The 24,211-nt window shown below is 40.4% G+C and overlaps 1 protein-coding gene across 1 annotated transcript in view; it reads right to left on the reverse strand.

Moving 5' to 3' along the window:
* Positions 1–19,027, reverse strand: part of PMFBP1 (polyamine modulated factor 1 binding protein 1) — a 39,612-nt gene extending 20,585 nt beyond the window's left edge. Inside the window, 3 exon segments of the mRNA XM_036441232.2 lie at positions 2,462–2,704; positions 13,087–13,242; positions 18,810–19,027. Of these exon segments, the coding sequence (XP_036297125.1) occupies positions 2,462–2,704; positions 13,087–13,242; positions 18,810–18,893 (483 nt within the window). The 5' untranslated portion in view covers positions 18,894–19,027.
* Positions 19,028–24,211: the final 5,184 nt, after the last annotated feature.

Below are 24,211 nucleotides of genomic sequence, written 5' to 3' on the forward strand. Positions count from 1 at the left end.
AGCTAATTACACGTGTTGCCTGCCACTTCCGATTCTTAGAAAAGAATCATTTAGTTTGAGTTGTTTATTAGGGAAGGAGAAAGAGGAAAGGACATATTTCATATTCAAATGTTTGTAACCGAAGCTGCCAGTGGCCTGCTGATAGTCTGTTGACACTCACCATTCCTTTGCATGTTACATTCCTTCCAACCACTAGCATCTTCAACTCTTTGCTTAAGAGCTGTTCATGCCCCAGGGGCCACCCCGGCAGAGGAGCAAGACAAGACAGGTAACAAGTATTGGGGAGTTAGTACTCGCAGTGCAGTCCTCGACCAATGACGGGGGAGTATTCTACACCATCTCCCGGAGTTCTCCAGGGACCGAACCCCAGCTGTCTACAACAGTGATCTGAATAGTTTTTCTTTATGGGCTTCCTGCTCTTCTCTGACTTACTTCCCTACACTCTCACCATACTCTTAGATTCACCTCCTGAATTAACTACTTACACTCATCTCCTTGTCCTAGGGGCTGCTATTGGGAAACCCAATCTTAGACAGAAGCTTGATGTCTTTGTGTATTAAAGTATTGAGGGAATTTAGCACAATGCCTAAAGTAATTTTTCCAGTGCTTTCCTGATTTGGGATCTTTATCAGTGACTGCTGCCTGCCGCATCAATGCTTCCCCTCCTCATTTGTGATAGAACCTTGACTTTATTTGGGACAGCAGTGCACCTCACTAAAACAGTGCATTTCCTAGGCTCCCTAGCGGTACCATGTGACTAACTCTAGCCATTGATATAAAAGTGAACGTGTATAGGGCTTTTAAAGTATCCTTAAAAGGGAGCAGTGTGCCTTCCTCTCCACATCCCCAAATTCTATCCTGATTATTTGGATCAAGGATGTGAATGTTGGAGCTCCAGCAGCCACCTTGAAATGGAAGCCTTGAGCCGTTAATGATGGAGGTGAAAGATAGGACCCTAGGTACCGGATGACACACGCAGTTACCATAACATTCCTATGACATTATTTTATATGTCATAGAAATAAACTATCTTATTTAAGCACGATTACTTGGGGATTTTCTGTTATACTCAGCCAAATAGAATCACAATTCAGGGTCACTTTATCCAGGCTGAACTATTGTTTAAATTATACTGAGTTTTACTAGTAACAACAGTCCTGCACTAGCATTACTAAATCACAATTCATGCACACCAGCTTTATTCCAGATTATATTTTGTAGGATAATCTTTCTTTGTTCTTTTCCCACCTAATTCTTTCTAAGAAATTCTCATTGGCCATAATACTTCCTTTTTTAAAAAGTCTGTTCTTTAAGCCCCTTCATAAAACCCCTGGAGATAGTCTTTAAGCAACAGCACACACAGACACACACACACACCACCACCACCACCACCACCACCACCACCACCCAAGACAGTCATTGGGATTTTACTTTTAAAGGCAAAGGAAGAAAAGCCAAGGAGGCTGCCTGTCTTTTTACTTAGAACCCACAGTTTTACTGTTGCTAGATCTACCATTGCTCAACTAGGTTAGGCTCGATAGCTTTGGCCTTTAGAATTTACCTGGGATTCCACAAGGATTCTCTCTCTGGTTTAAAAAATACAATCCTGCCTGGCTGACATGGCTTAATGTTTGAGCATTGACCTATTATATGAACCAGAAGCTCAAGGTTCGATTCCTGGTCAGGGCACATGTCTGTGTTGCGGGCTCAACCCCCATTGGAGGGTGGATAGGAGGCAGCTGATCAACGATTTTTTCTCATCATTGAAGTTTCTCTCTCTCTCTCTCCCTCTCCCTTCCTCTCTGAAATCAATAAAAATATTTAAAAAATAGAATTCTGGGACATGAATAGAAATGAATGTCCAGAATATAGTTCGGGGAAGTCTAGAGGATCTCAAACTACAGTCTGCAAAAAGGTCTGATCTGGTATTCTCAGTGTTTGAATTAGATCCAATGTCTGGTTCCCTTACCAACTGTGCCAGTGTCAGGAATTTATATATTATCAAAACTTGATAATTTTTTCTAAAATGGTTCATTTAATGGGCCTTATGCTTTTTTATTTTTTTATTTTATAACCCTCAGAGACCTAGAGTCTTTTGCATTTAAATTGCAATGGTAATAAAATGGAATTCTCTTCCTCTCTCTCTCTCTCTCTCTCTCTCTCTCTCTCTCTCTCTCTCTCTCACACACACACACACACACACACACACACACACACACACGGAGCACCTACCCCACATGCATCAGTACTGGAGCTTTCACCCAATTATGCCATTCTGGTTAGTTCCCTCTGCTCAGCTTTGAAAAGATCAAGACTTAAAAGGGAGAGCTGATAAACCTGCTCAAGATGTTGCGAAGCTCTCCTCTGTAAGTCCAATGTTTGCTTTTTTAGAAAACAGTTTGGCCTGTTTTCTGTAGGTACATGAGCCTATGAGACACTTCCATAGTAACTCTAGCTATACCTCATCTTCTTTCAATTTGCAGTGATGGTGAAGAAGAACCAGGTCGGAAGTCTGCTTCTCTAGGACAGACTGATACTGCAGGAGGGAACAGTAAGACGTCTGCAATTCCTCCGTGCGAAACTCCAGTTCTTGCTGAAGGGCCAGCAATTTTTTCTTGAGTTGCTGGAGTTGTCTCAGGTGACACTGTTTACTGGCCCCAAACTCCATCTGTGATTCCTGGAATGTTAATACATGCTTCTTATTCTGTAGTTGAGGTAAAACATACAGAAAAGGTTTTAGAGTGTTACTAAGCATGCATTTATACTTTGATTTTTTAATAAAATTGTTCAACAGTTCACATCCATTTACCCGTCCTTTTATCTTTTCATCTACAGAGCACTTATTAAACATTTCACTCTATTCACAATGAAACATCACTTTGTATTTCTACTGTATAAAAGGATTTAAAAGAAAAAACCATAGTTCTTTCTTGCTACTTAGACCTACCATTCTTCTTATGTTAGAAGAAAAACACACACATAAAGGATTGAACTAGAGAGTAGTATAAAGATATACGTGATAATATGCTTATGTTTTATCTTCACATATAAAAATAACACAGTTGACCTGGAAGGTAATGAATTTCTGGTCACGGTCCTTGGGCTAATCTTGAGCATTAAAAATGCCTAGATAAAAGGGTAAACTCTTGGTGGGGTTTTGAGGAAACAGGTTTCTGGATGGTAGGAAATGGGAGGCAGAGATATTGTTCAGGCATGTCTGGCCACTGACTCTGTTTCCTTTTGCTGATAGAAGATGTGACCTTGCAGAGGCTGTGTGTGTGTGTGTGTGTGTGTGTGTGTGTGTGTGTGTGTGTATGTTAGATATATAGGTAGGTAGGCAGTTCTCCATGCCATTCCACAATTTACCTGAAATGCTGCTAGACCATCATACATTTTCAGTCATTCATTCAATAAACATATGTTGAACATCTACTTTGTATCGAGTATTTTGCTGGCAGGACAAAGTCCTGAGTTGTTTATCTAGTACAACTGAGGTTTTTGCACTAATGTGTCTATATTTTCTCACCCAACATGCCCGATGACACGTGAAAGAGGTGGATAAAGAGGGTGTCCCTTAGCTCCTGTGTCTGCTTCTTATCCTCCTTTTCGTTCTTTAAAATCCTGTGCAAATCCTGCTCTTCTTCCTATTTTCCCTGCAAATATTATGGTATTGAAGTCTATTGCTTCAATACCATAGACTTTACTGGCATGTCCTTAACAAGGCACTGTACATTCTGCCTTGCATTGTCATTATTTCAGAGCATCTCATATTGTCAATAGATGATAAACTCCTGAAAGGCAGTGGCCATGTCTGCTCCTATGGAATCCAGATAGGAGATTTATACACAGCAAAGTATTGAAAGAGAGAAGGAAATAAAATGGAGAATGAGCACTCTTATTGGTTCCTAAGAATTTGAACTTTCGGCCTTGGTTTCATTAACAGAGTACATTTAAACATTTAAAAAATGAACTATTTTTCTTAACAGTTTTAATGAGGTATATTTTAGATATCATAAAATCCAACCATTGCAAGTGTACAGCTTAATGATTTGTGGCAACCTGGAGTTGTGTGATTGTGAGCACAATCTAGCCTTAGGACATTTCTGCTACTACTCCAAATAGTTCTCTCATGCCCATTTGTCACTCCTGTTCCTCCCTCAGCTCCAGGCCACCACTAATCTGCTTTCTGCCTCTACAGATTTACCCTTTCCAGACATTTCATATCAATGGAATTGTATAGAATGTCATCTTTTTGTCTGGTTTCTTTCACTCAGGAAAATGTTTTTGAGGTTCATCCAGACTCTACCAAGCATCACTATTCTGACCTTTTTATATTGATGAATAGTACGAATACACCATATTTTGTTCATCTGTTTACCAGTTAATGAATAGTTGGATTGTTTTGGATTTTGGTTATTATAAATAACTACAGGCCCAATGCACAAAAATTCATGCAAGAGTAGGCCTTCCTTCCCCCAGCTGCTAGCACCAGCTTCCCTCTAGCACCCGGGACCCAGGCTGGCTTTCCTCCAGCCGCCCGCAGGCTTTTGGGACCTGGGCTGGCTTCCCTCTGGCTCTAGCTTTACCAAGAAGGACGTCTGGAATGATGTCTGGTCTAATTAGCATATTACTCTTTTATTATTATAGACGTTTCTAGAAATAATAATAGCTGTTGTGTTAATATTATATTTTCATTTAATGAATTTTTTCAGCAAATATTATGGTGCACCTACTGTATGCTAAGCACTAGATAATGGGGATACAGAAGCTTATAAAACATACAGGTTCTCTGCCTTCCAGTAAATTATGTAGCGCATTGAAGGGAAAGAGTGCTACGGAAGAGAGTGAAGCAGGGGAGGGATGAGGAATGCCAGGATGGAGGCAACTGCAATTTTGAATTAATTGTTTTCATGGAGGATCACGTTGAGAAGATGACATTTGAGCCAAGAGTTGAAGGAGACAGGGAAGGAGCCTGGTGGGAATCTAAGCAGGAATACTTCAGGGAGAAAAAACAGCAAGTGCAAGGTCTGGAGGTGAGAGGAGCCCAGTGGTGTTTGAACAGTAACTGTTCTGGCTGGAGCAGAGAGAGGAAAAGGGAGAGTGGTACCAGGTGAGGTGAAAGGAAAGAGGTGAGGTTCTTTAGGGACATATATGCCATTCTAAAGACTTTAACTTTTTTTTTCAGGAAAGACCATTGGAGTGGTACTGAGCAGGGGGGATTGATGGGATCTCCTATAGATATTACAAAGACATGCTGGCTGTCCTATTGAAAATCAACCATAGGGTGCCAAGGTAGTGTAGCTCAGTGGTTGAGTGTTGACGTATGAACCAGGAGGTCACAGTTTGATTCCTGGTCAGGGCACATGCCCAGATTGCGGGCTTGATCCTCAGTGTGAGACGTGTAGGAGGCAGCTGATCATTGATTCTCTTTCATCACTGATGTTTCTCTATCTTTCTCTCTCTCTTCATTCTCTCTGAAATCAATAAAAATATATTAAAAAAGAAAAAAAAAGAAAATCAACTACAGGAAGGCAGAAGCAGGGAGACCAGCCAGGAGGCTACATCAAGGATGTGGATGAGAAAGGATGATGGCTTGGACGAGCGTGGTAGCAGTAGGTGGGAGAAATGGCTGGATTCTAGATATATTTTGAAAATAGAGCCCACAGGATTTGCTGCTGTGTTAGATGTCAGGTGGTGGGGAATGATGGTCATCCAAACAGAATGACTCCAGGTTTTGGTCTGAGTAACTGGAGAGATGGAGTTTTAATGAGATTGATTAAGTAAGAGCTGGGAGCCAGGAGAAAATCATCTCTAGTGAGAGTGGCTGGGGCAGCGCAGATAAGGGAGGCTTAGTCCAGCTCAGAACCAGAAAGTCCATAGCTGATTGTGTCATTCAATCTGATTTACTCTCTCTGGCTCTCATAGGAGTTCATTTCATCCTTAATGGCTCAGAATAGAGAAGGCAGACAGAGAAAACTGACCACAATAGTAACCAGGCAAAAGAAACCCTAGGTCAAGACCAGCTGAACTCTGGGCCTGAATATCCGGTTTCTTGGGGAGAAGTTGATGAGACTTCTTTCCTGAGCCAAACAAAGCCAAATTTTGTATTTACTTTGTGTAGCTATAATTTCCAGTATTTATATGAAATGTTTCCAGTTAAGTGTTTTCATTCTTTTCAAAAGAATTCTCACCCCTTGCCTGTAAATGAGGTTCAGGGAGAAGGGACTTGGAAATTATATATATATATATATATATATATATATATATATATATATATATATATATATATATATGTGTGTGTGTGTGTGTGTGTGTGTGTGTATGTATATACATGTGCACATGTACACACACACATGTATGGGGATGTTCTCAAAAGCCCAAATCCTCTGTCTATACAGCTAAGCTGGGATGAAGAACTGCTTAGAAAAAGACATAGTAAGTACTTAATGCAGATAGAACTAAAACAAAGGAGTGAACATTCAGGGTAGGCATAAGTCAGAAGGCTGTATTTTAGTGAAGCAAATACCCAATAAAATCCTTAACAAAGTTTGCCAAAATTCTGTTTCTCTTAGCTTTGTGGAAATACGATAGACCAACTAGGTGATAAGATTTCACTCAAGTCCTTCAGTATAGGGCAAACGTAAGACTTACCCTAATGTGTCTGGTTATAAAGACCCCCAAATGGCTCATATATAGAGAGAAACAATAGTTTTCTTGGATAAGAACTTTAGATATTTGCATGCTATAGACACCTATGAGTTTGGAGGAATCAAATTTCAAAGACTTGGAGAAATGCCTAGGCTTATTAGAGACCTATTGATTTTCTACTTATTTATCCTTAAGTATTCAAAAGACTATTTTTCTTAATTCTAAATGAGTAGACAATGACATGCTATGGATTAAGCCTACATTTCACTTGTATGTGCCAAAGAGCAGTATCATTAAGGCATTAATGCATTTCCTATTGCTTTCTGGTTGTCTTTTTAAAAAGTTTTCTTTCTAATGAAAGATATTTTATTAGACTCTTCTTTGACCTTTAAACTGAGGTCTGGAGGAAATGAGCAACTTGGAAATGATTCTATGGAACTAAGACTAGTTCTTAGAATGACTATCGAGAATTGGACATGATTCTGGAAGCCATGTGGTCCACTATGCTTCTCAAGTTGATTTCTATCCACGCCTCAACTATTTTAAAAAATGAAGAGCACTAGCCACCTGTAGGAACCTGTTCCCATATTTAGTCCTACTTATGGCCAAAGAGATTATAGCTATTGTTCCCTTCTTGCCTCCATGGCCATTTGATCACAAAAGGAAATTAATTGGCCTGGCATGATTTGCCTTTTGAAAAGTCACAATGGTTTCCACTCCATACTCTGTGCTTTTCAAGTTGATGCTAATTGATTGATGTTAAGTTCTACATTTTCCCTGATATTGAAGTTAAACTGACAGGTCTATAATTACCAAGATTGTCCTTTTTCCCTTTTTAAAAAGATGAGCACTTCATTTACCCTTTCAGCCTACAGGGACTTTCTTTATCCTCTTGAGTTCTCAAAAATAATCGCTAGCAGCTATGTAATAACACCTGCCAATTCCTTAAGTACTCCTCGAAATATGTCATAAAGCCCTGCTGATTTGCCTAAAGCTGGCTTTTCAAAATACCTTTTAATTATTTTATTCCCTGTTCTAGTTTTCATTGACTCTCTTCTGTCTCAGATTGGCATTGCTCTGATAATAGATCCCTGCTGATATTTTGTCATCCTTTAAGAACTGAAAGTCTCATGTATTTCCAGCCATTGTCAAGAACATCTTGCCCCCTTTCTTAAGGTGTTGAGATATTTCTCTTGTAATTCTAGTTTAGCATTAGATCACTAGGTAAGTTTATCTGTTGCATTTTATATCTTCTACAAATTACATTTCTTGCCTGACTGGGGAGCTAACCTGCAACCTTGACATATCATATTAGGATGATGCTCTAACCAATTGACCTACCCTGACAGAGACTTAAACTTTCTTGAATATAGAACTATATGTTTAAGTTACATGCATTTCTTTGACATGTACCTTCATGGCTTAGATGTTCTTCTCATCAGTGATCTCTGCTTATTAGAGATTTACATTAAAAAAACTATTTCAAAATAATTTTAGATTTCTAAAAAATTGAAAAAGTAGTATAGACAGTTCTCATATACTCTTCATTCAGCTTTCCCTAATGTTAAGAGAATTCACAATGTTATCTACGACAAGGGTTTAATTTCCAACATTTACAGAGAACTCATACAACTTAACAAAAGGAAGATAAACAACCCAATCAAACAATGGACAATGGACCTAAATAGATACTTTTTGAAAGAGCACATAAGGAAGGCCAAGAGACATATGAAAACATGCTCAAAGTCACTAATCATCTGAGAGATGCAAATCAAAATGATAATGAGGTACCATCTCACTCCTGTTAGAATGGCTATCATCAACAAATGACAAGTGCTGACGAGGATGCGGAGAAAAAGGAACCCTCTTGCACTGCTGGTGGGAATGCAGACTGGTGCAGCCACTGCGAAAAACAGTATGGAGTTTCCTAACAAAACTAAAAATGGAACTCCCATTTGACCCAGTGATCCCACTTCTAGGAATACATCTCAAGAAAACAGAAATAGCAATCAGAAAAGATATATCCACCCCTATGTTCATAGCAGCACAATTCACCATAGCTAAGATTTGGATACAGCCTAAGTGCCCATCAGCTGATGAGTGGATTAAAAAGCTGTGGTACATCTACACAATGGAATACTATGCTGCTGTACAAAGGAAGGAACTCCTACCATTTGCAACAGCATAGATGGAACTGGACAGTATTATGCTAAGCAAAATAAGTCAGTCAGAGAAAGATAAATATCACATGATCTCACTCTTCTGTGGAATATAATGGACAACATAAACTGATGAAAAAAGACAGATCCAGAGACAGAGAAGCACCTATCAGACTGCCAAACCTCAGAGGGAAGGCAGGGGAGGATTGGGGGAAGGGGGAGAGATCAACCAAAGGACTTGTATGCATGCGTATAAGCAAACCAATGGACACAGACACCAGAAGGGTGAGGGCATGATAGGGAGGGTGGGGGAACAAGGAGGGATAAGGGCACATATGTAATGCCTTAATAAATGGAGAGGGAAAAAAAGAATTCGCATAACGATAGTACATTTGTCCAAATTAAGAAATTAACATGGGTGGATTGCTATTACCCAAACTAATACTTTATTTGAATTTTATGAAATTTTAAACTAATGTGTTTTTTTTTTCTGTTCCAAGATCAATCCCAGATCCCACATTGCATTTAGTATATTTACTTTTTTATTCCTAATGATTCAAAATGTTATTTATGTTTGATAATTTTCATTGAGAGTCTATCAATCTTTATATATTCAACTAATTACTTTTATTTGCAAAAATCAATTTTCTTACTGGGTTTTATGCTAAAAATAATGTCCTCCATACACTTCAAAGATGAGTTTCACAATTTGAATTCTACTGAATATCAGGCTATTCTCCCCATGTCACCACCAGGGCCAAAGGAGTCTGGGAAATTGTTTAGAGACCCTTCCTTTTTTGGTTTGATCATCATAATATCTTTATTGTTCTTTTCTCCTTTCACTTTGAGGCAGTATTTTTGTTATTATTAATCCTCACCTGAGGATATTTTTTCCATTGGTTTTTAGAGAGAATAGAAGGGAGGGAGGAAGGAAGAGAGAGGGAGAAAAACATCAATGTGAGTGAGACACACTGATTGGTTGTCACCTGCATATGCCTTGACTGGGGGCGGGGATAAACCTGTAACCCAGGTAGGTGCTGTTGACCGGAATTGAACCTGGACCCTCTGATGTATAGGGTGACATGCTAACCACTGAGAAACACTGGTCAGGGCAATTGAGGCAGTATTTTGATTTTGGGGAATTAGGGTGAAGCAACTGACATGAAAATATCCAGGAGACTCTTACTCTCTAGGTCGGGAGTTGGGAGTCGAGTAAGTGAAGGGATGGCACCTGAAGAGTGGGGTTTTCCCTTTTTCCCCATATTACATTTCCTCGTGGAAAGGCAGACCTTGCAGGGATTTTCTGAGGGGAGGAGTATAAGTCCACATCTAATTGTGTATTTGTATGCGTAGCCTGCAATTTAAATTCCATACTAAGTGCTAGGGGGGAAAAAGAGCTTATTTTAAAGCTTGTTTCAAGCTGTTAGACCTTCTGAAAAATAAATAGAATAATAAAATGTGACTTAATATCTTTCTCCTTCCAGGTTTCCAGGTATTTATAAGCCACATGGCTTTCCCTGACTTGCGGAATAAATAAACTTGCGACAGCAATGGTGAAAATATTCTAAAACATTAATATTTAGAAAGAAGTAAATTATGATAACATTCTTCCTGAGAACCATTTAGGAAAACCAATGGATTTCTCTGTATTTGTGACTTACTGGGGAAAGAACAGCAATGCTCAGTAAGATAAGGTGGAATTGCTTTGTTGGTAGCATTTTTAGGGTATTAAAGAGAAACAATTTGTGGTTTTTACAGGGAGGTGGTAAGTCCTAGGAGAACTATAACAGACACAATTAAGAGAGACCAGATTCTTGACCACAAACGTTGAAGAAGTTGGTGGTTCCTTAAGCAGCTATCTTGTGTGTCCAGCAACAAGTCTGTGTAACTGGCACCTGCTTTATGGTTGCCAAGAACTCAAATCCCTAAACGGAAATGAAGACTGCAAAGTAAGGAATTCTTAGAAACCCAAAGTGTTTAGAGAGCTTTGGGAAATATTTCTTAGGTGGCCCCCTTAGCCTGTGTGACATTTAGAGACTGGTTTAAGGACTTAGTGGTAGAGTTTCCAAAGAGAGAAAACCTCAAGCTGAAAGGGGTTGCCTCCACTGAGGAACTGCTTAGGCGGCAGACAAGGATTAGTTCAAAATCTCAATCTCAAGAAAGATGACCGCGCCAGGTCTTTCTGTTCACACACGTGTAGGAAAGTGTTTCTGAGGATCTTGGCTTGGAGATTACTGGAAACAGGCAAGCCCTGTGACAAGGAACTGAGTGTCAGGTAGTAGTTCCTGTGGGAGGTGACCTTAGGAAACTCAGGTAGTGAAGAGAGAAAATAAGACAAGGAAGAGCAGGAAGCTGTGAAAGGGTATGTTATCAAGCTGGTTACCACTGAGGGCATCTGGCACTGGGTCCCTTTGAGGAACTTGGGGACACAGTGAAGAGCATGCCTGGAATTATTTCTGACTGAGGTGCAAGAAAAAGAGGTTTTTTAATATACTGTGCCTCCATCAGTCATCGATTGAGGGCTGCTTCCAGAGGCGTTGACTCTTTTGCACTTCAGCCCACCCTGTGATTGGGCTCCCACATGGAGAAGAAAAGCTGCAGTCAGAGAGCTACTGATGTGGCAATAAGAGCATCAGCTAAAAAACACCAATGGCATATTTTACAGAACTAGAACAATAATCCAAATACTTATGTGGGACCACAAAAAGATCCTGAATAGCCACAGCAATCTTGAGAAAGGAAAACAAAGTTGGAGGAATCACGCTATCTAATATCAAACTATACTACAAGGCCATAGTAATCAAAACAGTGTGATACTGGCATAAAAACAGACAGACATACAGATCAATGGAACAGAATGGAGAGCCTAGAAATAAGCCCATGCCTATATGGTCAATTATTGTTTGACAAAGGAGGCAAGAACATACAATAGGGTAAAAACCATCTATTCAATAAATGGTGTTGGGAAAATTTAGATACATACAAAAAAAAAAAAAAAAAAAAAGAAAGAAAGAAAGAAAGAAAAAGAAACCAGACCATCTTCTTACACCTCATACAAGAATAAGATCAAATTGAAGTAAAGACTTAAATGTAAGATTCAAAACCATAAAAATCCTAGAAGAAAACATAGGAAGTAAAATCTTAGATATTTCTCTTGTCCCTCCCCCTCCACCCCTGAAATATCTACTGGGGCAAGGAAACAAAAGAAAAAAAAATAACAACAAATGAAATGAAATAAAACTAAAAGATTTTTGCATAGCAAAGGAAATCATCAACAAAATGAAAAGACAATTCATGTACACAGACAACAAACAATATGGTGATTGCCAGAGGGAAGGGAGGGGTGGTGGGGGGAGGTAGAAGAGAGAAAAGGAGGAAATAAATGGTGATGAAAGGAGCCTTGACTTGGGGTGGTAAACACACAATACAATATACAGATGATATATTGTAGAATTGTACACCTAAAACCTATATAATTTATTAAACAATGTCACCCCAATAAATTCAATAATAAAAGAAAAGACAACCCACAAACAAACAAACAAACAAATAAACAAACAAAACAGAAACAGACTCATAGTTAAAGAGAACAGACTGTGATGTTTGCCAGAGGGGAGGTGGGCTGGGGAATGGGCGAAAAAGGTGAAGGGAGTGAGAAGTACTGATTGGCAGTTACAAAATAGTCATGGGATAGATAGTACAGCATAGGGAATGTAATCAATACTATTATATTAACTATCAATATTTATGGTGCCAGATGGGTACTGAAAATATCAGGGAGAACACTTTTTAAAGTATATGATTGTCTAACTATGCTATCCATCTGAAAGTAAGACTGAAAATACAGAGGAGAGGATAGGGTGTGTGTGTGTGTGTGTGTGTGTGTGTGTGTGTGTGTGTGTGTGTGTGTATGAGAGAGAGAGAGAGAGAGAGAGAGAGAGAGACAGAGACAGAGACAGAGAGAGTGTGTGTGTATGTGTGTGTGTGTGTGTGTGTGTGTGTGTATGAGAGAGAGAGAGAGAGAGAGAGAGAGAGAGAGAGAGAGAGAGAGAGAGAGACAGAGAGAGAGACAGAGAGAGAGAGACAGAGAGAGAGTGTGTGTGTGTGTGTGTGTGTGTGTGTGTGTGTAGGGGAGATGTGTTTCATTCTTTCTCATTGCCTGCTCAATAAATTTCTCGTGGAAGAACTTTCTGTTCCTGTTTCTGTTTCTGTTCCTGTTCAAGGGAGCAGAGTGGAAGTGGAGAGAGTAGAGGTGGGTAGCAGCTACTGAAACCCTTACGTGGATGCTGTTCATCATCGCCTCCTCCACACAGAGCTGATTCTCCTGCAAGGTCTTCCCCTGTCTCTTGCAAACATCATGTAGATTCTTGATGTCGACTTGCAGGCTCAAGAGCTTGCTGCTCAGGCTGCTCACTTCTCTGTCTCTTTCCCCCGCCTAGGCCGTCAGAAAAACAGAGGCATCAATTAATCAACCACCAAGTAAATGCTTACTTTCATTCACTTAACTGGTTGACAGAGACTTTAAATTGGCTGAAGATTTGTCCCTCTCTCCTTTGCTGTTATTACTCATTCCGTGTAACACTTACACATTCTCCATTCTCGAGGTGTCTGAGTGCTCTGCATTATTCAGACAATTACTTATTTAATTAATCTTCGCCCACTGCTGTGTAGGTGCATCACAGACACTTCCCCTGTTTTGCAAGAGGAAGTCAGTGCCTAGAATAATTCCAGGCACCTCGTGGGTTGTCTATGAATATTAATGGCTCTGCCACTGATGAGATCAACATATTGAGATGTCAAATGAACTTGTCAAGACAAGTGAATCAGTGATGGAGTTGCTGTGGATTCTGAAGTCTCTGCACTCTCTTCGATCCACTAAAGCAAAAGACCTCCCTCACTTGTAAACCTAGTGCTTTTTTTTTGGACACACACCAATGGGAATAAAAGTAAAATCCCTGAGCTGATTATATAAGATCAATGCCTCTGAATATAAGTGAAAAAGATGAGTTAATTATTGCCAGGTCAGAATGGAAAGTAGTGGTTGAGATTACTAAGAGAGAGTGTGATGTATAGTAACGTCAGTGGGGTTAGGGGTATGGAGCTGTGGTTAGAGGGTAGGTACTCCATTACACTAGGGTGTCACCTTTGACTCCCAGTGTTGGGGTGGCTGGCATCAGGGTGGAAAGACGTTAGGAAGTAGCTTCCTGTCATCCTGTCCACTGTGCAGACTGTCCATAACACTCATGAGGACAGGCACTACCTGAGTTTCTGATGTTGGGAATGAGGCTGGTGCTTTTATGGTGGGTACCTGGTTTATGTTAGGTTACTCAGAGTGGGCTCTTAGACAAGGATTCATGACACCTATTAAAGAACCACTCCCAAGAGCAACCAGCAAGGAAGTGGGGGAAGCAGGACAATAGGGAAGGAGAAGAAGCCAAGCAAGGGCAGGATTTCAGACAGAGTCCTGAGGGCAGTAGCTTTAGCCTGAGCCCACAGGGAACTTTGGAGTGTAAGTTACACCTGAGAGTCTGTCCTGATTCAATGCACAGAAAGCCGGGCTGTCAGACTCCGCATCAGCCAGTCAATGGCTAAGGGCAGCCCCCTGGGAGGAAAGTTCCCAAGGACTTCCAGTTCTGTGCTCTTGTGAGCAAAGTGACCCCAATAGCCCAGGGGAAAATCTTTCTAAGAGAGTTGCAGGTGCAGAAGCACACAGAAGCCATGGTACAAAGAAATGGAAAGTGACCCAAGCAACAAAGTCCCTTGGCTAGTTAGCAGCAGGACGAGCCTGCTCTCCTGACCCTGTAGCCAGTGCTCTGTCACCATACCTCACTGATGGCTCTGGCTTCCCCAGGGAGCTGGACACGTCATATGGACATCATAAATCAAGCCCTCTGGACAGGTCAGTGTAAGAGACCTCTGCACAAAGCTGAGGGGCCAGAGAATAACCGTGAGCATCGGACACTACAATGTCAGACTATTCGGAATTCAGGTTTCCCAAAAGTGCTGCTGTCTCAGCTGATTTATTTCTTCATTTCCATTTAGTACCTGGATTTTTTTTTTTTTAACCACTTTACAGTTTAATTAGGTTAACGGCATGGCTCTGTCATTAAAAGGATTTCATTATCTCAAAACTCTCCCCATTCCTCCCATCTCTTGTTTTTCACTTTCAGAAAAACAATGGTGGATGTCAAACTGCCCCAAGCATGTAATTACCAGTAAGACAATTACCAGGGACTCTCTTAAGAAAATATGTGTAGAGCAGCTAAAAAAAGTAGTGTACAGACAAGGTTTTCTAACTAGAAAATAAAACCCTTGACCAGACAAGGAGCAGCAGTTTGATTCTAATGCTTTAAAATCCCTTGTGTCATGGCTGCCCTGGTGGGAACAGGAGACAGAGGCTCCTTTGGGAGTGAGACCCGAGGGGTCCCCTCCTCTCCGGCTCCTATCTTTCCTTGGCATCTATGAAGACCTGCTCAATGGAAGTGCACAGGCCCTGTACTCTTGCCTTGATGCTGAATATCTGCGTTTCATGGCAAGGACCTTGCCACCAGATTGTCCTATACGGAGCCTGGTGGCCTGGTGCACTGTAGACTCATTAGCGAACACCAACCCTATACAACCAGAATCTCTCCATGTTAGAAGTTAAATGTCCTCTCTCAGGGCCATAAAAAAATCCCCTCTTCCTCCAGTGTTGGATGCTGTCAGAGCTGAAGGCCTGCTAGCCCAATTCTGTTGTACGCCCAGGACTTCAGAAATAGATCTTTAAGCATGAGCTCATCTAATTTGGACATTAGCATTGACTCAGAGTCTCTGAGGCAATTTCTTCATTCATAACACAAGAGTTTTGGAATAAATAATCTTTCTTTGAGGAGCCCCTCAACCAGTTGAATAACAAATGTGTTTTGCAGGATGTCAAATGAAATTTACTTTTGAAATCAAAATCTAACCATTCACTCCTAAAGACCCAATCGTACAGGGTTTTTTATTTATCAGAACAAGAGTGGAAATGCTGAGAGAGCAATAAAATGATTTCCTTGAATCATGTATTATCTTTTACTGTAGGAAATTGTAAGAAGAGGCTGTGTTCACCTCAGAACTCCAGAAAGGCAAATGTTTCTGAGCTTCCAGTAAACCTAATTTCTTGCTAATATCTTGCACAGAGGTCACTGAACACTGTTTTCTAATCCCATCTACTTTATGAAGGCTAAATTCCAGGCAGATGCCTTTTGAGTATCAGTACATAGTAAGGGTTGATTTAATCTGACATTTCATCAATCAAAGCTCTATGACTAATACCAGTGCATGAGATGAACTGAGAGTCATAATGCTGACCCTCAGGCCCCATCCGACCCTGACCCAGACCTGAAGTCATTAATGATGACTCAAATCACAGGCCTCCTCTGCTAGGTGAGTTTTCACTTAAGCCAGCACTTAGATTCCCAGTTTTGCTTCTGTAAAGTTAGAACTTGGTCACTTTGCTTGAAGGCATGTGACATTATCCAACCACAGGCAAAATGGTGAGTACTGATACTGCAGCTGCTACTAAGCTCATGATAGTTGGAAAATAGGTTATTCACTGAAGCAAATTTTCTGATTGGTTAAATGGATCTTTTTTCGAAGAGCATGCCTTCCTGAACACATACTTCAAAAGATGGGAAGAGCCCTGGCTGGTGTGGCTCAGTGTCGACCTAGGAACCAGGAAGTTATGGTTCGAATCCCAGTCAGGGCTTGTGCCTGGGTTGTAAGCTCCATCCCCAGGGTGGAGCATGCAGGAGGCAGCCAATCCCTCTCACTGTTGATGTTTCTATCTCTCCATTCCTCTCTGAAATCAGTAAAAACACATTTTAAAAAAAGATAGGTAGAAATTTTGCTCTAGGCTTCAAAGTATTGACAGATGGTCTCATGCTTTTTTTTTTTGTATCCTGATGTTAAACCGAAGCTTGTGATTCAGTTGCCTTCTCAATCCCAAGAGCATTAGGAAGGTTCAAGGTGACAGCATTCCCAGGCACTTGGCACTTGAAAAAACAAGAAAGCTTGGGTGGAAGTTTCCAGAGTAATTTTGAGGTCAACCAACACCACCATAAAGCTTTGGGAAATTATCTTCTGTGAAGATAATGCAAAATTTCAATAACAAAAAGCCATTTTAATCACCATAACCATTCAACATATATAAGTTTATAGTGAGAGTTGTTTTTAAAAAACCATGAAACAGCCAAAACCAGTTTGGCTCAGTGGATAGAGCATTGGCCTGCGGCCTGAGAGGTCCCAGGTTTGATTCCGGTCAAGGGCATGTACCTTGGTTGCCGGCACATCCCCAGTAGGGGGTGTGCAAGAGGCAGCTGAACGATGACTCTCTCTCATCGATGTTTCTAACTCTCTGTCCCTCTTTCTTCCTCTCTGTAAAAAATCAATAAAATATATTAAAAAAAACCCCAAACAAACAAACAAATAAACAAACAAACAAAAACCCATGAAACATTGCTTCAGAAATTTTTACATTTTCCTTGTATAGCAACAGTTTACAGTTACCCACAGGAATTTCAAACACTGTTAGTGTTACTCCTAACTTGCTTCCTGAGTTTACTGTTCCATCTATAGAAACATTGCAGTTTTTGATGACTGATGAGAATTAATGGGCATTTATCCAAGATTTTGTCTGGGAACAAAAACTTTGGAATCTATATTATGCTCATATAGTGAAGGATGAGTGTATATTTTATCGTAATCTAAATTCTTTAAACTTTGGCTCACTGCATAAAAGTATACAGTTCAGTATACATATGGCATATGGCAGAGGTCAGCCACTTATGGAACATGGGGCAACTTTTACCGGCACTTGGGCAGTTACCACATACTCTTCTCCATCATCTCCTTGGAGAAGTTATCTCCCTGGGAAGTAAGCTCCACGAGAACAGGGATCTTTTTCTGTGTTGTTCACTGCTTCGTCCCCGGCCCCTAGGACAATGCCTGGCACACTGAAGGTGCTCCAAAGATATCAGCTGAATGAAGGAATGCCCTTCTAGAAAAATCCATACCAGATCCTTGTTCCGGCAGAGCTCGCAGCAGATCCTGTACGGCTATCCTCTAGTAACCCAGCAGGAAAGGAGCTGGAACACCGCTTTTAGAAGCTGCTCACCTCTTGGTAGGAGGTCTGTTAAAAAGCATATGTCATTTGGGACAACCCTATACTAGTCAGACATATCCCTTAAATCCTTTCTGGAACAAGTCAGGGAATACATAAACACAGTTTGACCAAAATATTAGGATAATCAGCACACTTCCATATCATTCTAGATAAAGAGAGAATGTTGGTGACAATAGTTAATATTTTAAGAGCTTTCTCTGTCCCAAGCACTAGTGTTTTACAAGCAGTATTTTACTTAATCCTTAGAGCAAGCCTCTGAAATAGGTGCTCATTCTTTATATATTTTTTAAAATGTTATTTTTATTGATTTCAGGGAGAAAGGGAGAGGGAGATAGAGATAGAGAGATAGAGATAGAGATAGAGATAGATATCGGTAGGTAGGTAGGTAGGTAGGTAGGTAGGTAGGTAGATAGATAGATAGATAGAGGTAAAGGTCAATGATGAGAAAGAATTATCGACTGGTTGCCTTCTGTACACCTCCCACTGGGGATCCAGCCTGCAACCTAGGCATGTGCCCCAACTGGGAATCGAACCATGATCTCCTGGTTATGGTTATTGATTCTTATGAGTCAATGCCCAAACACTGAGCCACATCGGTCAGGCTCTTCATATTTTTTAGGTAAGGCAAAGGAAGCTCTGAGAGGGTATGCAGAATGCCCAATACCATATTGCAATTAGATGTGCACTCAGACCCACCTAGCTCAAGACTGGACTCTTAAATGCTATGCCCTACTGCCCAACCCTAGCTGATATATTTTTGGATGCTTATTACTGGAAATTTGAATTATGAACCTTGAAAAGAAGTTCCTTGTAACAAAGGTTCAACTTCATGTATGTATAGGAGTTAGAAGCCTTACCTCATCTTTCATTTCCTTGGCACATCTCAATTCTTCTTTAAGTTTTAACATTTTCTGAGCTTTGTTATAAACCTGGAAAAGCATAAAATTTTAAGAAGGAAAAAGTATAAATGGGTCCAGTCCTTTGAATACTTTCCCATCTGGATATCTGCTCTCAGCAGGGAGTTCAGAAAAAATTTCCCAAACTGTTAGCAATACTTACTTGTCTACCCATCTGTTTGTGTTTCCAAAAGTTAAATCCTCCATCAGGGAGATGACCATGGTTTTACATCTTTTCCAAAAAACTATCACTAAATAGTTTCTAAATTTATCCTTCCTGGAAAGCAGAAGTTCTGAAATGATTTTACTTCCTGGATTTCTAAGTACTGTGTGGCTCAAACATAGGTAACATTATGCACTAATTAAACTCAGAATGTGCACAACCCAACTTAATTCTCATGATAACACTGGGAGGTATCATGAGATACCTTTATTTTACAGAGGAGGAAACTGAAGTCCAGAGAGGTGAAGTGACTTATCCAGGATCACACAGGCTCCTTTACTACTCCATGATAAACTAATTTATAACTATTAATTTGGAAATACCTTATGATGTGATTTTAGCAGCAAGTTGCTGTAACATTGGTGCTTGTAAAGTTAGAAAATATAAAGTGCTTTGAATGTCTAGATCAATAGCCTCAGAGAAAGCCAAAGATTTTTGGATATGTATGGGTGTAAGGACAGGATGATGCATTTGAGGTCATAATGCAATGAGCTTAATAAAATAATTGAATTCATTCTGTTTTTAACTCTAAGACTAGAAGATAGTTCCTCTAGGCACTTACCTGCAGAATAGTTCCAAGAATGAGAAGCTATCAAAATACTCATTCTTTGGAATGAACCACATTCCCCACCCCTAATATAAGTCAAGAGGAAGAAAGAATGCTGGTGAGACATGGAATTTGGAATGTTTTATGGGGTTGTATTCTGACGGGCTGTACTGTTTATCCTCTTATGTCTTCATGCATAGAGATCCTTCATGGGAATGGTGATGTAGCTCAGGCTTACCCAGCAGGGAGAGGCTAGTGATGCTGCAGTAACAACTCCAAAATCTCAGTGGCTTAAAACCATGCAGGTTTATTTTTCATTCATGCTACATATCCTTTATGAGTCAGCTGGGGTTCTGCTCTTCATTGTCCTCAGCTGGTAGAACCTTTATCATTTAGTATGTTGTCATGGCAGCAGAAAGGGAACTTGGTGAATCACATATTCTTAAAGTGGAAGTGACACATTTCACTTCTGTTCCCATTTCTTTGGTCAAAACAGGTCACGTGGCCATGCCTCACTTCTTCCTTTATTCCCCAAAGGAAATATTGGTGAACATAACAAATGACTAGGTCTTTTAGGTGACTGGGTTGCTATAACAAAATATCACAGACTTATAAACAACAGAAGTTTCTTTCTCATTGTTTTGAAGTTTGAGAAGTCCAAGATCAAGCCCCTGGCAGAACTGATGCCTGGTGAAGCTCTGGCTGGGTGGCTCAGTTGGTTGGAGCATCATTCAAGGTCAGAGCACATACATACCTAGTTTGCGGGTTTGATCCTCAGTTGGGGCGAGTTCGGGAGGCAACATATTAATGTTTCTCTCTCACATGGGTATCTCTATCTCTCTCTACCCACTTCCTTTCTATAAAATCAGTGAAAACATATCTGAAGATAGAAAAGGAAGAAGAGAAAGAAAAAAAAAGAAAGAAAAGGGAAGGGAAGGAAAAGAAAGTAAAGGAGAGAAAAGGAGAGGAGAGAGAGGAGGGAATGGGAGGGGAGGGGAGGAGAAAAGAGGAAAGGAAATAATTGATGTCTGGTGAAGTCCCAATTCCGTGATGGTTGTTTTTGTTGTTGTTGTTGTTAATCCTCATCAGAGGATATTTTTTTTCCCATTAATTTTTAGAGATGGTGGAAGGGAGGGAGGGAGTAAAAGAGAAACATCGATGTGAGAGAGACACATCAATTGGTTTCTTCCCCCACACACCTGACCTGGGCCAGGGATGGAACCTGCAACCTAGGTAAGTGCCCTTGACTGGGAATTGAATCTGTGACACTCTAACCACTGAGAAACATTGAACAGAGATTTTTTTCTTCTTCTGTTAGGGACAAGGAAGCTCTGTGAGGTTTGTTTTTAAGGGCACTAATCTCATTCATGCAGGACCCACCCTCATGACCTAAACACTTTCCAAAGGCTTCCCCTTCAACTCGGGGGTTAAGATTTCAACACATGAATTTTAGGGGACACACAAATATTTAATCCACAGCACTTGGAAAATGAGATTAAAAATAGTGTGGCATTAAAGAACACTAAACAGGGCTCCTGGCCACCAAGCTTCTAAACCTGGTTTAGCATCTGATTAAAAAATGTACTGATCTCTCTGAGCCTCTGTGTGTGGCTCTGCAAACTGTGGGTCTGTACTAAATGACTGTTAATTCTTTCTTAGCTCTAAGGTTTACTGATTCAATGTTCTATCCTGACAGACATCTTTCTTACTAAAGAACCATGAACTCAGTCTAAGCATCACACAACATTGGAAAAAAACAAATATATCCTTGAGAATAATATTCTTCTCCAGGCAGACCTACTGGATAGTCAGGAGATGCTCCTTAGATCAAATGCAATCTTGTCCAAATTGTGACTGTTTTATCTACCGCGGAGTTACACAGCTATAGTTGCAAGGGCCAAGGGTATTTGGAAGGAAAAGCAGAAGGTACAGGCTCTCATATTTGCATGGAAATATATTGGACTTCCCTAAGTAAAATAAGTCAGAGGAAAAAGAGAGAGTTAAATTGTGTTCCATGAGAGAGACCTGGGAAATCCTGTGAGTCATTAACAACAGCAGTGGGCAATTTGGAAGTGCTTATGATGAAATAAAATGGAAGGGTTATATGATAAATTTTCGAAGCATTTGACAGTAATGTTTGCCAGATGGATAAGGAAGAGTGCGTTGAGGGAGCCTCAAATGCTTTTTAAAATGATCATGTGAAACTTTACAGCGTTCTGTGAGGAGTGTGACGGGGCAAATATTTTGTACAGGAGAGAGCTCATCACAGAAAGAGGAGTGCCCTACCTGATCTCTGGGCTTGGGGCTTGAATGTCTTGTCTCTCCTCAAACCCTTATTCTACGTCTTCTGTGCTGCGGTCTCCTGCATTTTTATTGAAACCTTAACTTCCTCGTGTCCCTTTTCCTCCATCAGCATCTTCAATTCTGCTGCAATTGCCCAGGGAACTGCTTTCTCGTATCCCAAAGTTCTGCTGTTTGCTTTTCCAGTATGCCTTCCCTTGGTGACAGCTGTGTCCAGAAAAGAAATTATTGTAAGAATAAAATCTTGGTCAGAGCATCTAAGCTGACCTCAGTCCACATTCAGGGCACCTTATAGGTTACCAAGAAACAGGAACACTGCACCTCACGTGGGTAGCTGGTGGAGCAGTTATGAACTCAGTGTGCAGAGGAAATGTTTCTATTTTTCTATTACTCGTTAATGAGCCCCATTTCAGAATCTTAGTTATCTCTGAAAAAGTGACATCATTTTAAGGTGAAAAAGGGAATCATTTTAAGGTTAAAAATGATTCCCTTCTCCTCTTCAAGGTTTTCCAGAGTGTAAGTTCTGGGTTCCTAGGTTGGATCCTGGCATCACGGTGACTTCTGGTCCATGGCCATGGGCATCTCTCCCAGGTGAAGTGTGTTAAGATGTCTGTGTCTTGGTCAACAGGCCACAAATACGGCATCTTCCTCAGACTGCAGTCTCTGGATCTGCTGGCCCTCTTTTGTCCTTCAAGGATGATCCTAAAGCAGAAAGACAGAGACACATACTTGTGAGATGGGTCTCAGGACCTCTTTTCTTAGAGCTTCCCTAACATCATTCTATGTTTTGCCTGGAAAGGTGTTACGAAGGGGACAGAATCCAAAGATCTTGCTCACTTTTCTGCTCCTCATTCTTGGTATTGATCAAAGGTCCCTTCTGCCTCTAAATTGCTAAACCAGTCGGAGGTTCTGTTGTGTTCTCCACTTTCGCCCATGTCTTCGAAATCAGAGTCTAATCCTCTTGCAGATGTTCAAATTCTCTGCTTCTCCTTTCTTAGAGAGTCTTTGTTTAGTTTTGGGGAGAGGAAGAAAAAAGGGTACAAATGAACAAGTTCAATGAAATTCAGGTTGAGTGGGCAGGATGGGAAACACATGTTAGTACTTCATGCACCATCGGCCCACATTAGATTACACAAAGGCCCTAATCACAGGCTGCTGCTGTTTGCCTCTCCCCAAGGAACTGGTCACTGCCTGAGTACACAGATGGCCTTCTGGTCTTGGAGCAACACTGTTATTTTTCCTTCATCACCTGGATGGAAAAATACCAAGGATCACTTTTTCTCATCTAAAACTTTTTTTCCTAGGTTTTCATGGAAAGAGATGCCATTCAGTTTAAAGTTAAAACTATCCTTGGGGGTGAATAAAAATAAACAGATTTACTTACAAGGAGTCCTCAATCTTTCCTTTAGTCTTACTGAGTTTTAGATTTTTCTCCATTGTACTATCTCCTTCCAATTAAAAAGTTTGATGAATCCTAGGTTTCTTTATTATTGAAATGGTGAAAGGATGTTCAGTGTTTCCCATATTTTAAAACAATATGTGAGCACCATGAATGAACATGGATGCTTCTTCCTTAATAAATAATTTTTACCCAGAATGCATGGATGAAGGCATAGATAGTGTACAGAGGTCTGGCATGAAGAGAGTCTATCTCTTTGAATCCAAACCCAGTTCTACAAGAGAAAAATCCCTGATCATGTAGGGCATATCTACGGGGGGAAGACAGAAAGAGGAGATGATGCTGGAGATGGTTTTTTCAGGGTCTGGGAATTCTGCACCATAATTTAGTGAACAATAACCTGATACCAGGATCACTATCGGGTCATAGTCCAACTTTAGGACAGAGGCTCTTCAGGAGAGGAAGTAGGGATGATCAGTCTTTGTAGTTTTGGAATGGAAAAGAAAAAAGAGGGTCCAGGGGAATAAGAGAAGACATTCCAGGGTTTATCAAATCCACTGTTGCAGGTAAAAATCTCTCTCCAAGGCCATTTCCTTTGATACTTTTCACAGCGGTTTTCAGTTGCCTTTTTCAATATCCTTACTTTTTATCTTCCTTAGTAAGAGCACCCTAATTTTATTGTGGTGTCCATGAACTCATCAAGAAGACTACTGATCTCAGCCTTTCCTGTAGTTGGGGATGATTATAAGTTTTAACCAATGAGATATAAGAAGGAATATTGTGGGAACTTCCAGGAAATTTTCTTAAAGAGAAGCAGTGCACAAGTATTTGTTCCTTGCTCCTTTCTGATTGTTTGGAATGCTGATTTAATGGCTGGAGTACCAGCAACCATT

Source organism: Pipistrellus kuhlii, unplaced genomic scaffold, assembly GCF_014108245.1.
Source record: "Pipistrellus kuhlii isolate mPipKuh1 unplaced genomic scaffold, mPipKuh1.p scaffold_m20_p_17, whole genome shotgun sequence".
Lineage (NCBI taxonomy): Eukaryota > Metazoa > Chordata > Mammalia > Chiroptera > Vespertilionidae > Pipistrellus > Pipistrellus kuhlii.